At 33.2% G+C, this 17,944-nt stretch overlaps 1 protein-coding gene across 1 annotated transcript; it reads right to left on the bottom strand.

Annotated features, from left to right (window-relative positions):
- Positions 1-1,052: 1,052 nt before the first annotated feature.
- LOC132306343 (putative axial regulator YABBY 2) lies at positions 1,053-8,940 on the bottom strand. The gene is made up of 6 exons (XM_059803701.1): positions 8,478-8,940; positions 6,104-6,223; positions 5,413-5,530; positions 4,316-4,364; positions 3,662-3,737; positions 1,053-1,506 (listed from the first exon to the last, which is right to left on the bottom strand). The coding sequence occupies exons 1-6, from the start codon at positions 8,544-8,546 to the stop codon at positions 1,390-1,392; spliced, it is 549 nt and encodes a 182-aa protein (XP_059659684.1). The 5' UTR covers positions 8,547-8,940; the 3' UTR covers positions 1,053-1,389.
- Between the last annotated feature and the right edge of the window lie 9,004 nt (positions 8,941-17,944).

Here is a 17,944-nt window from a genome sequence, read left to right as displayed (position 1 = left end):
ACCTTAAATCATAAACCTACATGATCTTTCGGTACAACACAATACAGAGGGAAGGGGAACAAGTAGTTTCTTTACAAAAGGGCAAAGCATGATGAAGAGAGAAAACGAGTAGAAAGAGAGTTTAGGGAGATAGTATGCATGCATCCCTTTCACTTTTCGAAGTGGTAAAGGTATTTTAGGATTTTTGTGTCCGAAATACCACGTCACATGACTAACTAATAGTTATTTTGTAATGACTAGCAACTATGCACATGACCAACGAACTGTTATTTTTCTAATGACTAGGTAATGGGAACAAATCTAGGGTTTTCTTGTTCAATTTGCACCCTTGAAATTGAAACAAGAAAGCACAATGTGCAAGGAATGTTTTGTCTCACCTTGAAGCTAGGCCAACATAAAAGTTTGTATATCCCTGGGTTGGTGGCCCGCTTTCTCATTTGTTAGGACCCAAAGTGGCTTTAAGGCTGTCAATTAAGTATGGTTTTTCCCAGTTTATATAAGATTCTGATCACCGGACGTGACAGGTGAATGCTGTATCCATCAGTTATCACCCATCACAGCTGACTATGGAGATCCGTACGTGTCTACTTACATATTACTATGTCATATCAATATGTCATATCTCAACATGGATATGTGTCTCCTTGTTTTTATATTATAATACTATATTCTACTGTATAAAAACTGTGGGGAATAAAAGAAGAAGAGAAGTTCGAATTTGAGTGTAATTCTTTACCTATTTTTTGTTCTCTTCATTTTCAAAGAACTACCATTTATATAAATTTCTGAATATTATTTTCAGAGATTTAAACCAAACAAATTTTAAGTGATGAAAAGATGAAACAATACATACATATATCTAGACTAATGTGATAAGCTTCATTCATGATTTTAAGTATCATATCTCAGCTAACAAATAGTTTTCAGCTTAGGCTGAAACCCATGTAATTATTTACATTATATATAATTGATTAACTTTCCAAAAACAAAAATATACATATATATATATATATATATATATATATAGAGAGAGAGAGAGAGAGAGAGAGAGAGAGAGCCAACTGGTCCGCATTATTTCAAGGAACTAGTGAACCCAAATGGACACACACAAATATGTTGCACTATGAATATTACAAAACAAATGCACATCATTTCAGAATAGTATATCACTCAAATTTTTGAAATTCAACATGAATGCAATAAAAATTGAAAAATATCCACTCTCTTCTTACAAAAACACTAAAATAGGGTAATGCATAACAATAAAGATGGGTAAAGTTCTTGAGAGGGCCTTCTTGTTTGGTTGTGAGACTTCATTGACCTTAACTTTATATATGCTTGTTATGCATAGGTATATAAAGAATCTCTTATTCACAATGTGCCATTGTTTTAGTAGAATCCATTAGACTTTTGAGTGCCCTCTCCTGCAAATGACTGGTGATCCAACTTTGCTTGCTTGTTACTTTCCAGCTTAAGCCCAAAGTGAATGTGAGGAAAGTGTGCCCACTGCAACACAGCAAGTGTCTTGATCAGGTATTCAGTAACAACAATTCTACAGTGTAAATTTCCCCGGAAAAAAAATAAATAAATAAATAAAAATTAAAAAATCTACAGTGTCTTGTCACACATCAAGTGATTCAAGTGCAACATACTATAGATCTTTTTTCTTTTTCTTCTTAGGAAAAGAAGTACACATTATACCAGCTTACCTTTTAACAAAAAAAAAAAAAACGTACACATTATACCTTGTTTACATTTTTCTTTTTCTTTTTCTTTTTCTTCTGAGGAAAAGAAGAACATGGATATATACATGCTATGTCAATGATGGTAAATGATGTTTAAACAATATAGTCTTGAGTGCAGGCGTGACATATATGTCAATCAATTAAATTTTATCATGAAAATTTATGCAAATGTGATTACATAGCATTTGAATAAGTATGTGATTTCATGTGACAACATGTGTTTGACTTGGCCCTTAGTTATAACTACACATCAAGATTCATTATTTTTTCCCCCTGATAAATACATATGATTCAATTAGTTGGTCATACCATGTCAAAAAAATAAAAAAAATAAATCAAATGGCATGACAAAAAAAACTGTAATGTATTTTCCCATTCATTAGCACTTAAGGGGAGGAACTTGGTGAATAATTTTGGCTAATCAGGAAGAAAAAAAGACCTCAACAAAAACCCACAAATCAAACTTTAGGGAAGCCGACATGTTTGTATACTCTATACACGAAACTGGTGTAAAAAAAAAAAGGGGTATTGTCCAGTGTTGGCACTATGATTCGGTATTATTTTGTACAAAAAGGGCTTCTTGCAAACTCGAATTTGTATTGTATATATTTTGTTAGACCTTTATTTCTGCACAACAATTGATTTTTATATATGTCTTCTACTTCTCATAAAATCTCGTACAGATGTTTAAAGATGATCAAACTTCAATAGGAAGTCCAATAAAATAGATTTAAGATGGAAGGTAGTGAAATTGATGTTTCTGTTGAAGAGATATTTCATGAGTGCAAGAAAAGTAATCAACTATGAAGTTTTCTTAATTTCAAAAGAAATGAAACTTTTAACCATAAACGATACAAGCTTGAACCTATTGAATTTAATAGTGATCACGGAGGAAGAATATATGATATTGTCAGAGATATATAGGGAGTAAATTAGGATTCTACCCATAGTTATTTAGTGGCAAATTTAGAGTAAATTAAGTTATTAACTTAGTTATGTAATCTTTAGAATGTATAGTATGACGTTCTATATAATCACATAATCACTAAGGTTAATATCAATGAGATATTGAATAATTCTAGTTATTTATTGTCTCAAACAAAATTATATGGTGTTAGATCAATGTGGTCATTTCATAAATACACACACACACACACACATATATATATATATATTGGTAAATTGAATGAATTGTATAAATGAGCCAAGATATGTATATAGAGCCACAAGGGAAACAAAAGCCAAAGGCAAACAAGGCAAGAGCCAAACCAGTTAGCATATGAAACTCACAGAAACAAAATAAGAACAAAACAAGCTAAACAGATGCAAGAGGCTTCAACTTATATGAGAGCTAAAGAGGATTAATGTAAAGGTTTTATCTTGCAACATCACGTTGGTTATGTTTCCGAAATGTAACCAATTTTTGCCTTATGGTTGCTCTTCTGAGCATGTTGTTCATGGCCTATGGTTGTTTATTTAGAGCAGTTTGTTCCTACTGCTGCTTAGGTTGGTTGTGGAGGTTTGTATATGCTATTGCCTAAGTTGGTTGTGAATTTGTACTGTTTTCTTTCCACTTTGTATTGTTGTTTCTCCCCTTAGGTGGGGATCCGTGTACATTCTTTCCTTTCTTCAATAAAGCTTACCCTTTAACTAAAAAAAATAAAAAATTAATTTCTTAGTTAAACAGTCATTAATTGTTATGTGTCTCTAGTTATATGTTTAGTATTACAACTACATTTATGATCAACAATTTTTAGATTATGAAAATAGTGTTATAGAATGCGATTGTCGTGAGAGAATTCATAAAAAAGAACCAGAAGGATTAAGGATATAATTTAATTTAGCTATAAGAGGTGAGCAAAGGAAGATCTATGAAAGACATGGTCTTAATTATCACAAGAGTATTTGTTACTTACATTTTTTGCAGCAGTGCTAAAAGCTTCCCGGTGGCTAATATCTGGATTACTAGCCTTTATCCTTTGAATCTCATCCCTGTAGAAAAATTTGAGTAACATTTAAAATAGCTTACCGCTTCTAATAATTAACTTCATATTCAGTTGGATGACTTATATAAATGAGTTGCTTCTATAGAGCTTAAAAATGTTGACTGAGATGATATATATATATATATATATATATATATATATATATATATATATATATATAAATTCTCAAGCATATATATACTGCATTAGGACTTTCACTATTATTTATCGAATATTTGAAGTCCTAAGAAAACTGAAAAAGGTTATACCAGTTCATTAATAATTGACTTTGATAGGATACATAAAAGTGTTTTATGTTTTGTTTAATTTGCAAGAATGATTTATCTAAAGTAAATTCCTAAAACAACACGATGAAGCTTCTGGCTACAGATTTTTCTAATTGAGAAATGTCCAAAGTGATTTTCATCATATGAAGTGCAATACTGTCTTAAAAAAATATCTATAGCTACTTGTTTCTTCTTTTGTGCGGGATGCTGCAATGCATGTATGAGATGTCTGGAGTAAAAAAATTCATAGCGTCCACAAATTAAACCAAATGAAACAACTCAAAATTAAATATCTTACTTAATAAATCTGTTATACGCGGAAGGAACGCGTTGTCTTTTCTCTGGGGCTGCATAGTTCATGAAAAGAAAGAAAAATTTCTCATCAAAAAGAGCATATATATATACCATATGAAATTCCAGGAAAAAAAAAAATTCGGTAAATGAAATTCCAGATTTAAATTATATGTAGGCATACAAATTTGCATATATTTATGACCATGTGCATAGAGATAGATGATTAGGTATGGGTCTATATGTCTTCAAAAATCAGTAGATTGACTGATAAATAATGCACATAGCACAGTTTTTATCTAATGGTCTATAATATATTTGCTTGTAGTTTTGGAGACAACAAATGGAAGTATTTTTGTACATTGCTGAGTGGTGACAGAATGGATAGTTCATTTAAAAATTAAAGCAAAAACACTCACAAAGTGCCAAGCCATTATAGAATGACAGTAGAGACCTGTATAAAGAAGGTACTGACCTACTTTTCTAGATGTCATATTTATGAGGAGTGATCTTGATCTATTCAATTGTAAAAAGACTTGACATATGTTTCAGGACACCATTGTTATTGATGAGTTGGGATAGGAAATGTAAGGTCACCATCATAATGGGTCATGCATGCATGAAGATAGTCAATCAAGTGTTCCTTAATCAATAGCAGATTGTACTACTTGAAATCCATAATATATAATAAGTGGTCTTGATTGAGATGGTACTGCCTTAATTAAATTTGAACGGCTATATATGTGGAGACAATTTTTATGTGTTTCTCTATCCATCTTAAATGATGTTAAGTACTAGTTTGTTGTGCATTTATACCATCAGTGTTGGCCTAACATTGCAGTATAGAGTAATGATATACGAGTCGAGAAAATCACAAACTATACAACCAGAATGAAGCTCAACAAACAATTGGGAGCCCACATTCTTAAGGGGTCCACCGGTCCACGTGGTGTCAACTCGTAATCTACTTTTCTTTTGTTGACCAGGGCTTATTCTTCGGCCTTTTTTCTCACAAATAATCTCATTTTCCTCAAGTAAATGGTAATGGTGGACTTGTAGTACCTCAAAAAGTTATATTCAAATGAAAGGGAGAGAGAGACTCACGGCGTACAGGAGGCATCTTAGGTTGTTCTTGGTCTGCAGAGTCGAATATAGCAAACTTGTTGCATTTGGAAGATGACCCACAGTCCTTATTTACATCTTCAAGGCTGGACTGTTGTTTCTGCAAATTTTCTCAAAGCAACATAAAGCATATATCATCTAACAGCCCTTGAAATTGTCTCTGATTGATAACTAATTAGTCAAGAAAATTGTAGCTTGATCCATTCCAACCCCCCTTATAGGGGTTAGAAGGATCTTCACTTCAAATGTTCCAATTGGAAAGATTTCCGGAGTCATTGATTATGTAATGGTAAAAGCTCGAACTGCCAAATGTGGGGTTACTCAAATGGTAAGACGTTACCACAGACTATGGCTCAATGATATTTTCTCTACCTTTCAAAGTGGGCGGGTTTGAGTCCCCTTGAGGACAAATGGTTGTCCTAGTTTCTTGCAAAGGTAAGTATAAAAAAATATAAAATAAAAATACTCATATGTTAAGCATGTCAATAGTCACTTTATATTGTTAACAAATATTCCTTATAAAGCATGTAAGGAATTTCAGAGATTCCCTGAAACAGGTTTTGTGCAAGATTATGTTCCTTGTATCTATATTAATTGTGTTTGTTGAATATGTATGTAATTTTCTTGGGACTTCAAAAGGAGCAAAAACTGGAGACCTAAAACAGTTGAGTACCTGGAGATCTTGAAATGGAAGAGTCGGAAGCAGGGCTCCCATATTGACAGACAGCAAATTCGCGCAATGCCCACATCTCACAGTCACAATGGCGAGCGTATTGGTGCATGGAACACTAACCTGTTCATAGATTCAACATTCATTCAAGAATCAAATTAAATACTGTTTGAGTTTTGTGCTACTATCCTCTTTCTCTCTCTCTCTCTCTCTCACACACACACACACACAACATACTCAAATCTTTTTGTGTTTTTCTTTTAATGAACCCAGGTAGGTTCAAAATATATACATATATAAATGCAAATATCTCATATTATATTGTTGTGCTCATGCTAAAAAACAATAAGAAGAAAGCATAAAGCATATGATTTTAAGTGAAAAAAAAAAAAAAAAAAGAAAAAAAAAAAAAAAGAAAAAAGGGGCCAATATGCTAGCTAACCATTTGGATAAGGTTTAGGGTTATGATTGAAGTTGGATCATTACCTAACTACTACTATCTCTCATCAGAGTATAAACATAACCTTGCTATTTTGGTAGGTTAACTGGACAAAAATCATAGATTGGTATATTAACTGGACAGAAATCAGCAAAAGGACATTCAATGATTGGTATGAGTAGCATTCTTGTTGTTACAACATAAATTTGAAGGACAAAAACTGTAGGGGTAAAGGAGAATATATGCAAACTAAATGGAAAAAAATTGTGTATGTGTGTGTGTGAAGAAAAATAAGAAGTTTAATCTGTCATCAGTAGATTATTTATATGTTTATATGTGATATATATATATATATATATATATAATTTTGTAGTTTGTATTTTGTTTGTTGAGATAGAAGAGATAGAGATAGGGATGGAATTAAAGTGTAATTTTCACAGTGTAAAAACCGAGGCCACTTCAAATCTTGGGCATTGTCTGAGAGCTCACATGGGTAATAACTATATGGGACTTCCCTAACGTTAAAAGGGCTTTGCAATATCTCTTTCGTTTCAGTGCTTCTGACTTTTCTGTGCCTGACACAGCAAGCAATTGTAGGAGAGAGAAAGAGAGAGATATCTAAAGAGAGAGAAAGAGAGAGAAGAAAACGACATGACTGGAACAAAAATCACAAAGGCAATAACACAGATGGCCATGAAATGAATAAAGATAGAGAGAAGTGAAATCATGAAGTGGATTTGCTGCTAGCTCTCTCTTTATGCAGTCTGTAAAATCACATCAATTTTCGAGTATATATATATATATATCTAATATACACACACACATAAAGATGAACAGCAAATAGTCTCAGAAGGGTTGTTCAAAAGTGGTAATGTTATGATGAAAGGAACTTGAATTAGAAGAAAAAGCTAGCATTTGGTATGCCCATGATTTTTCTGTGTCATCAGCTGATTTCTCTTCTTTTGTTCTTTCAGAAGAAAAACAAAAAAAACAACAAAAATGCACAGATGATCATATAGAAGAAAGAAATTTAAATAGTGAAAGATCAACTAGCCAACAGTGTCTTATATGATGCTTGTTCAGTGGCATATAATTGCTGTGAATAGTAAGTCCACACAAACACGCACACACAGAGTTGTGCATTCAGAGGACAAATTGTGCAAATATAAATCTAAAAGAAGACAAAACCAAAGTTCAATAATTGTTTTTACAGAAATAAATGTAAAACAAATAAATGATAACAGAATTTAAGTAGTAGATCAGTAAGATAAGACACGAAACTGGTTATACTTCAGCAAAGTTCATTGGAAAATGCTTCATCTTGACTTTTAACATGACCTGAAGAGAACCCTAAACACACACACACAACACACACAAACACACATTTAGCTTCAAATCCTCCATTTGCAGAAGCGAGCAAGACAAATGGGATTGATCTGTGGTTTAATTTGCACATGCTAGTTTTGTGGATCGTCAAGGAATAATTGAGATAGATCTATCTACCTTTGTTCAGGTTGTAACTTAAGAACAACTGATAGTTACTTTACAAAGAACTTAAATTCTGATCACACCCATATGGATCATACTAGATCATATTGGAAGTTTTCTGAATCGACCCAGTTATGAATTCACATAAAATATGACATAAAAGAAAGAATTTCAAGCCAATTCAAGAGAATGAAAATTTGTAAAATCGACGACGGTCCAAATTAAAAGGGTTTTTATGAAAATTGATCATTTTATAGACTTCATTTTTAAAATTAATCATTCCATGTCAGACACTTGCATTAATTTATCTTCCATTAATTCCATATGATCACTAACTTACTAATAATTAATATACTTTTCCCTTAATTCCATGATCTGTATATGTGATCAGAATTACTAGAAGAGTACATATATATATATATAAAGAACAGTTAGTAATAGTAAGTATACCGCTAAAACGGTGTTGCAGAAGTTGCAGTGGACGTAACAAACACGCTCTGATGCTATTTCCAGCGACATTTCAGCAATATATCAGCACCAAGTATAGATCACCGGATCCCAAAAAAAAAATTATAAATGAATAAACACTCTTTTATCAAAAGAAGGTGAAACCAAGAAAGGAATTGTGCAAATATGAATAGAAAGACAAAGAAAACAAGACAAGCGATGGGATAAATACAGGAGAGAGAGAGAGAGATTAGAAATATGAAAGATGATGAAGATGGGACTAGTCTGGTGGGGATAGGGGATAGGGGTAGGGGAAGGGAGTGAAGTGGGAGTACGGATATAGTGGTATTTGTGATGTGAGTGGAGCAAAAGGTGGTTTCCGGGGAAAGGTGGAATTGTGGATTTGTGTGTGTGTGTGTGTGTGTGTGTGTGTGTGTGTGTGTGAGTGAGAGAGAGAGAGAGAGGTGGTGTTATGATTGAGGGAATGAGTGGGTGGGAGTCACTCGTTTCTTACCATGCTGGCTTTCTGTAGCGGACGAGGGGGGCGAGACCACATATTAATGTTTGGAATGTTATATAAATATATCTATAGAGAGAGAGGGGGAGGGAGGGTAAATAATACGTATGCATCACGGTCATTTTATTTTATTAACGTTTTAAACTTTTGAAAATTCTTCGTGGGTGCAAAAAATTTGTAGACGAGCAATGGTCAATAAAATTAATGCAACACCACCCAAAGTAAGCTAAGTACCCAAAGTTTACCCAAAGAAAAATTTCATGATCTTATTGGGGTCTTTGCCACTAGTTACAATTTTTGAGTCCTCCTAGTACTCTTTTCTTGTGCGTGAAGTTCTTCCATTCTACACAATTTTGTTGTTTAATGGGTTTTCATAACCTTATGTAGAATCCTTTGATTCACAAGACTTGAGATTCCCTTCACCTATGGAATTGATAATTTTCAGTGTTTAGCTAGGGCTTTTTATATTTGATTGAATTGGGACTCTACGTGTGGTGGATCTACATTACGCTTTGCCCCTTGCCTGTTGAGTTCGTACATCTATTGTCTTGCTTCTCCACTTATCAGGTCGCCTTGATTAATAGAAAAATTTTCCTCCACACTTTGCCTCCAATTCTCTTCAAATTTGGGTAATGGTCCCACTTTGAAGGGGATTTAATTTTTGCTCATAGAGTGGACAGTCGTGGCTGATTTTGAAGGCTGTATTCGTGATCCTTGGGATTCTTCTAACGCTGTTTTATTTGTTGCAATGGTGCAACTCTCTATTCTTCAACTGTACGCCTTATCGCTCTACTTCTTCAATTCGAAACTTCATTTTAACTTGCACTAATCTCTATTTTTTCGCAATTCCTTTTCAAGTCAATCCCTCTGACTCTACTTTTTAATTTATTTATCATTTGATTCTTTGTTTAATAGTAAGTGCACAAAATTTGCTATTTTATACTCAATAATAAATGATTAATTAATTATTTTTTATTAGATAAATGTTCTTATCCCTACTTTTCATATTTTATAGGGACTGATTTAGGAATAAGAAGAAAAGAGACAAAAATAGCAAAAATGTGAGATTACACTATTAGTCAAAGTCAAATTCAAAATTAGTTTTTTCATCAAATCAGTAAAGATCAAGCCAAATTGGAAAGCACATCAAGTCAAAGATATCAAACCAAATTGGAAAGCAAATTAATTCGAAATTGGAAAGAAGTAAGATTTTTGGAAGATTTTATTTTATTTTATTTTCATTTCTATAATTAGAATTATCTTCTCCCAATCGTTCCACTCTAAACTCTATAAATAGGGACATATGTAGAGGAGGTTGATGTACATTGTTAGTGAAATAAAATAATAAAAGTTAGAAAATTCTTGTCTTGAATTCCTTTCTTATAATTATTTTTATGAAAAGCTGTTTCATTTTTTTTGTAAGTATGCTAGCTTAAACACTCATTCTCAAGGGAGTAATAAAGTCACCATGATTGAAATATAAATAGTTGTATCCTTCATATTGTGTAAGTTTTTCTCTTTAAAATATTATTTTACTCTTCTATTTTGTGTTCTTATTTTGATAAAAAAAAAAATTAGAAAGAGGATTCTTCATGTTTGTCAATTATTGATAATTCAGAGAATGCCTATTTCTATTTACCAAAGATATATCAGATTAAGTAAAAATATGTTCTCTCATATATATGCAAGTATTAATTAATGCTATAATTAATTTTCCTTCATCTTTCTAAGTTGTACTTGAACTGATGAAATGATTTGCTTACAGGAGAAAAATTTACATAAAAAGAAATATGCAAATTTATTTATATTAAGCCATGGTGGTGGATTCTTTCATTTGAGATTTTTCTTATTATTTGATCAGAAATTATTTAGTCTTATTTATTTATTTATTTTTAGTTCATTATTCAAAAATCATCAAATTGTTTTAAAATTCTTTCTCTATCCCTTTTAATTGATATTTTGAATCTATGTTCGGAATCTAATTTGAGAGTGGTTTGACCCTGCTTATCACTATATCATTTTTAGTTTAGCCTTTGTAGGTTTTTCTTTGTTTTTGCATGAAGTGTAGAGAAGTAATGACAATATCGATAAATCTACATTCGTCATTTAACCTTGAGTGAGGGGAGCCATGGGTTTAAGGGCTCCAAAACCATTTCTGATAACCATGGGGTTGATAAGAAATATGATTCCATCTTTAAGGTTGAGGAATTTTTTGTTCTAGATGTTCGCATAAAATGATGTGAGTATATATTTATCAATAGTAAATTACTATTCGCAATAGTACGAATCCTTGTAAGATAGAACTATATTGAGGATATCGAACCTCAAGGACTGTTGTGGTTTATCGAATCTTCGATTAATTACTATTTTAATTTAAAAGGAAGATTTGATTTGTTTTGTTGTGATGCAATTTAATAACATAAACAGAAAATAAACAAAGTAAGGGAATTGAGATCAAGAGAAGAAATACTTAAGGATTAATTTCACTACGAACCCTATGGTCAATTGTCATAACCTTGGGATTTCATCAATTATGTATAATACGGAATTAAACTCAATAACATTCGTTTAATTCAATTTAAAGAAAGATGTTTCATGAATTTCAGTTAATAATAACCTATCTTTAGTTGGCACGAATTATCTACCTACCTACTTCTAACTAATGTTGTAGTATAACTTGTCTTCCCTAGGTATAAATTATGAAAACATTCATTTATAAAAAACGTTTGAACACCATTTCATAATCTCTATTCTTATTATCCGAGAAGCCCTTAGCCACGCCAATCTCATACACTAAGAATATGTTGAGTATAATTTAAGAATAATTAAATTTAAGACAAGGTATTAATCATTTCAAAACTACATACTTCACTAAAACCCAATTGATCTAAATCAGTTGCACAAAATCATGCAATCAAATACATAAATAATGAAAATCCCAAAGTAAAGAACAATCAAACCATAGTAATCGAATTCGAATTACATTAATGCCCTAAGATGGAGTTTAGCTACTCATACAGAGAAAATATATCTTTATTGATGTTGTAAAAGCCATCTCCATGGACCACCAACAACTCCTTTGGATCTTCTTTTCAAAATCCTAAAAGCCGCCTCGAGATCTAAAAGTTACCAGCGAGAGAGAGGTAGATAGTGATCTAAAAGTGTCTTCTCCTTTTCTTTTATAATGGAGAACAATTCCTAATCCCCTTTGGATATGTTTTAAAGCTTTTGGTAACAATTAGACCCACAAGGAAATAAAGAGGGGTGATTTTACATAATTCCCGCATGTATTTTTAACCTCTAGGATGTTTCGGCTCGAGCACAAAACTTTAAACTCGAGCAGAATCTGTCAACACTTTGTTATGAAGTTCTAACACAATTTTTACATATTTGGATTACAAATCTACAAATTGTTATTAGAGATAAAAACATCAGGCTTCGAGTCTTATTTTCATAGCTGCTGAGTTTTCAGTGAAAAGTTATGCCCAAAATACTAAAGCAGGTCCAGAATTTTCATCACTACTCGAGCCCTAAAGGGTTGTGCTCAAGCCTTTTGACTTATGCTCGAGCTCTGGGAGCAAAATTTGTCTGAAACGTCTTTTCATTCAACACTTAGCCATTTTGGGATAATTTTTTCATGGTGCTCGATCACCTTAACCAGGTGTTCGAGCCTTGGGACTTCAGTTCGTGCTTTTTGGCAAAAGCTTGAGCTTTTTGACTTTGGCTTGAAGTCTGGAAACATGGAACTTCGGAAGCGTCTTTTCATATTTTGAGGCATATTCTGCTCGAGCTCCTTTGCAAAAACTCGAGCACCTTGAGTTTCGGCTCAAGCAGAAAGATTTCTGCTTGAGCTTTTTGGCTTTGGTTGATTTCCTTGCTTCAGTTGACTTTATACTCGAGCCTAGGAACTTTTGCTCGAGCATTGGCACTTGAACTTCTCCAAAATTACCATTTTGACTCCAAACTTGCTTCAGATGATTGGCAACGACTCTGTAAGTTTTGATATTAGTCTTTTCATCATAAAATCCTAGTTTTAACTATTTCTTTGGGAAAGTACATACAAACATGAAATAAACATAAATCAATCTAAAAATGGATAGAAGTATCACTTTAGGTCTTAACATATGCACATTTAAGGGCTTAAATATGTAATATTCAGTGATCATTACATCCCCAAACTTACATATTGCTAGTCCCTTAGCAATACAGAACTAAAAAGTTGCTTTTGTGGGAATCACGGTTGCATTTAGCTTATGCAACAAGCCTTTAAACCCCTAGGTTACCCTAGTAGATGAGTTATAGTCTCGTAATGATTTCCAGTGATGGTACCCATAAATATCTCAAATCAGTGCCTTATTTGCACAACAAGCTCATTCAAACCTATATCTATCATAATGTTCCAACAATGCATCAACCAATCAATAAGTATAACGAACTATATCAATTAGGAAAAAATTTGAACTCTCAATATCATATCAATAACTATGGTCCCTACATGTTAGTTTAATCACATATTTAACAATATTAATCCCCAAAATCCTTTTTAGAAATGAACCTACAGTTTTAAACATGTGGTTTACTATCCAACTCATATCTATTTCATGATATCCCTTAATTTACAAATAAACCTTTCAAATCTCGATCCCCAAGATATTTTTCTTATTTTCATTCATCACTCAATTTTTTAAAATAGGATACTTGTGCAATGCTCGGGTCCCTTAAGCTCTCTAAATCACTTGTATAATGAGTTTTTCAGCCAATGACTCTCAAATCAATTGGTTTGAGGGTATTAGGTGTTAAAACACCCCTAAGGACTTAATTGCTCAAGCAATCTAGGCTACAGACCCAAACTTGACCTTTTTGTTTGTTTCTTTTTTTTTTCTTTTTTTTTTTCTTTTTTTTTTCTCTTTCACTTCTTGGTGAAAAAACTCTTTTATTCTTTATTGCAACATACCATTTTTCTTTTTATTTATTTATTTATACCTTAGTTCTCAAAATAATCAAATTAACCTGCTTATCTCAGTTTATCACAAAACAAAACAAGATTTCAAGTTTATACCCCACATAATGCATGTAAGTGTGAACATGTGCAAAGTGAAGCATTTCAAAGATCAAAATCATCAAACAGTAACTATCCTGACAAAGTGGACCACAGGCAACCAACTGATTTAAAAAAATTTCAAAAATTTTCATTTAACATGAATTTGGCATACAAGCCATCTTTAACCAAAATCAGACTGCATATGGACATCATAACACAATAACAAATCTAAATTTATGCTTAAACAATTAAAGTGTATCCACTTGTGAAAACAAATGCAGAGTTAAAAAGATATTACCAATATATGTAAAACATCAAAGATTAAGCAATTACAGCTCAGAAGGGCAAAATAGGAACATCATCCCTAAACTTGGTCCATAGCACCTGACAAAAGAATCAAACTTCACAGCACATATTAGAGTATCAAGTCTATGGAGTAAAATAGGTATATATCATGATGCACAAGTGAAGTTGTTGTTTTTTTTTTTTTTTTTTCATTAAACCTAACCTAAAAATAAACTAAAAACCTAGAAAATAGAATAAAAACCTATAAAAATAAAAAGAAGAAAAGAAAAATAAAATAAAACAAAACAAACCGAACTAAATTACAAACCTACAAGTACTAAGTTTAACGTCGCTAGCTCGACGCAAATACTAAGTTTAACATCGCTAGTTCGACGCAAATACTAAGTTTAACGCTGCTAGTTCGATAGTACACCACTCTCTAACCTGTATCCAACAACGAAACTACCTCCCTCATCCCAAAACCAGTCCTATGGGTGATTATGAAATTCGAAATAGGAGGAACCAGTGTGGTTCCATCAAGACCCAAGAAAGGATATTCAAGCTTTTCCGGTGGTGGCTTAGGCTCAAGTTTATGAGAAGACTCACAAGAAGGACAAGGAGGACTAATTGAAATCAAATGAGGAGGTTCTTTTGTTGGAAAGATTGTGACTGAATCCTCATCAATAACATCAAGAAAGAAACACTCATCTTTCTCTGAGGAATATGGAATGGAGTAGACGATGTTTAATTTGAGCTTTATGTTCTCAAAAGAAATATCCATAGCCCTAGTCTTACAGTTATGTTGGCATTCGTTGTAGCTAAGAGTGGACAGCTAAGAATCACAGGAATATATATATCTTTTGGAATCATAGACAGGCTCTGTATCCAGGACAAGAAAGTCTACTGAAAAATAGAACTTACCCATTTTGATGAGAACATCTTCAATGATCCCAAGTGGTTGCTTCACAGATCGATCAGCAAGTTGGAACACAAACGACGTGGGTTTAAGCTCTCCCAAGGCTAGTTTCTCATACACCGAGTAAAGAAGAAGATTAACACTCGCTCCAAGATCAAGAAATGCTCGATCTATCACATTGTTTCCAATGATGCATGAAATATAGGATCACTAGGATCTTTGAACTTAGGAGGAATGCTATGTTGAATGATTGCACTGACTTGCTCGGTGAGATAGATTTTCTTAGAGACTTGGGTTTTTGATTTTTTCTTTTGGGTACACAAGTCTTTTAAAAATTTGGCATAGACAGGGATTTGTTTTATAGCATCAAGGAGAGGAATATTGACCTTAACTTGTTTAAAGACCTCCATTATTTCTTGAATTTTCTCCCCTTGCTTACCATAGTATGAGGGTTTCAAGAGACGTTGAGGAAAGGGCGCTCTTGGCTCATAAGCTGTCTCAAGGTTAGGAGTAGATGACTTCATCTCCTTTACAGCTCGATGGAGTAAGATGTGAGGGATCATCTACGGGATGTGGAATTGGAAGAATATGATTGATAGGAATCCTACGCCTCTCTTTTTCTACTTCTTGTGCCTCAACTTCATTATCAATGACCTTTCCACTTCTTAAAGTGGTGATGGTATTAACTTGCTCATGATGAGTACTTGAAAGATTAGTCTTATCAATCATGTAAGTTTGCCTTTTTGGGTTTGCAATTGGCTGACTTAGTAACATTGCTTCCTCTATACGATATAGAGCATGCACTTGCTATTTACCTAACTTGAACCTCTATCTTGGCTATAGATTGGGAATGGGAATATACCAATTGAGTGGTGGACTCAAAGTTGCTAATTGCAGCCAAGACCTTTTCTTCAAATCCAGACGAGTACCTAGGACAAGGAGGATCTGGATTAGCTTGATTCCTAAATTGAGGAGGACAATAGATAGAGGATTGATTGAAAGAATTATTTTGTAGAGGATTAGATGAATTGTTATACTGTCTAATGGTTTGTCACACACCGACCCCAAGTTTGTGTTACCATCAAAAGATAGTGGTGTAGAGCTATGATGAATGTGGCTAAGTTTTACATTTAGAAATTGCCACTGCTACCTTTCACTAAAAATATAGTTAGGGCAAGTAGGGATCGTCCCAAGGGATTGGTGGGTCGTATTAGGTTTAATCAAGATTAGGGTTAGTATGTCGAGTGATCAAAATAGTGGTTGGTTGGTTGAATTACACAAGATACAAATTAAACTAAAGTAAACAATAATGCAATAAAGAGAATAAAAGAGAGAGAGAAATCTTGGGGTTTAAAGATCACCACTAAGCATACTTTTCTACACCTTTAATGAATGATTAATGAGGGGAAGATATGTGTTGCAATATTTGTGTGTGTGTGTTTGGTTGTTTCAATTAACAAGGATGACTAATTAAGCATATATTGTCTAAGCAACATAGTGAAAAGCACAATATATCAAACTAAGTCATTAATCCTTTCATTAAGCTCACAATCCAAACACATCACAAGGTTAGAGACATATGCTACTTGCATTCAAAAGCATGGAACATCAAACAACAAGCATGGATTATCCTCCCATTTAACAACTACACTACAACTAAGCTAATGACATGAAATTAAACTAATTAAACTAAGGGAGAGGCACAATCCATCAAGAAATGAGTATGAACCATCAAGTAAATCACAAGAGCATTCTATTAAGCACTATGTTTTGACAATCTCTAGATTTATAGCATTAATATATATAGACATGCATCAATAACACAAGAAATGGAGACAAACACATGAATATCTATTCAAGCATATATAGACATATGGATAGAATGAAATGGATCAATTGGAAGCATTAAACCATATAAATCATTGAATAAACAAGATCTATATATATAAAAGTGTCAAAACATGTATCACAATACAAATCCCCTCAAAAATACATAAATCAAGATGTAGAAAGCATGCTTAGGGCTAACTCTAGCCCCAAGAGGATGTCTAGCCACTCATAAATGATGTCTTCTAACCCTTAAGGGCAAGCTCCATGGAAGAAATCTGCTCCTTGGTTGATGAAGAGCCTCCAATGGTGTCTCTAGCTTCCTCTTCTCCTTTGCTTCCTCACTAAGAATTCTTTAAAAATCTCCCCCCTATGGTTGTGTGAATCCCCCTTCAAAAGTTGCTCAAATCCCCCTTTTTCGTAGGTTAGGTGACACCTAAAAATGATCTGGCATGTACTCCAATATTCTCCCAATGATTGGATAGAGGACAACTTTTTATAATCTGTCAATTTAACTTTTTTGCACTGGAGGAAGTTCGATCGATCAAACATTGACCTTGGATCAATCGAATATGACTGAGATCTATCAAATTGAACCTGGATCGATCCTCTATGGTGGCGCCTTTTTGGATAAAAACAAATCTAAGATATTTTGAAGATATTTTTGGAAAAGGACAAAAGTGGTTGGCAGGGTGGTACAACTGGATAGGATGAATCATTTGGATAAGGACAAGATGGTTCGATCGATCAGAGAATGAAGTTGGATCGATCGAACTTTGAGATCTTTGAGTAGGGACAAACATGGCTCAGATCTATCTGGAAGTGCTGAGATCGATGAAAGTTGGATCGATCGAACTTTTCTTGAGATCGATCGAAGTTGTTAA

The sequence above is a fragment of the Cornus florida genome, unplaced genomic scaffold (genome assembly GCF_030987335.1).
Source record: "Cornus florida cultivar Cherokee Brave unplaced genomic scaffold, ASM3098733v1 CherokeeBrave_3.0.0_Hap2_Chr05, whole genome shotgun sequence".
In the NCBI taxonomy this organism is placed as follows: domain Eukaryota; kingdom Viridiplantae; phylum Streptophyta; class Magnoliopsida; order Cornales; family Cornaceae; genus Cornus; species Cornus florida.
Note: the sequence above shows the minus strand (reverse complement) of the source record. Positions and strands in the feature narration are given on the sequence as shown.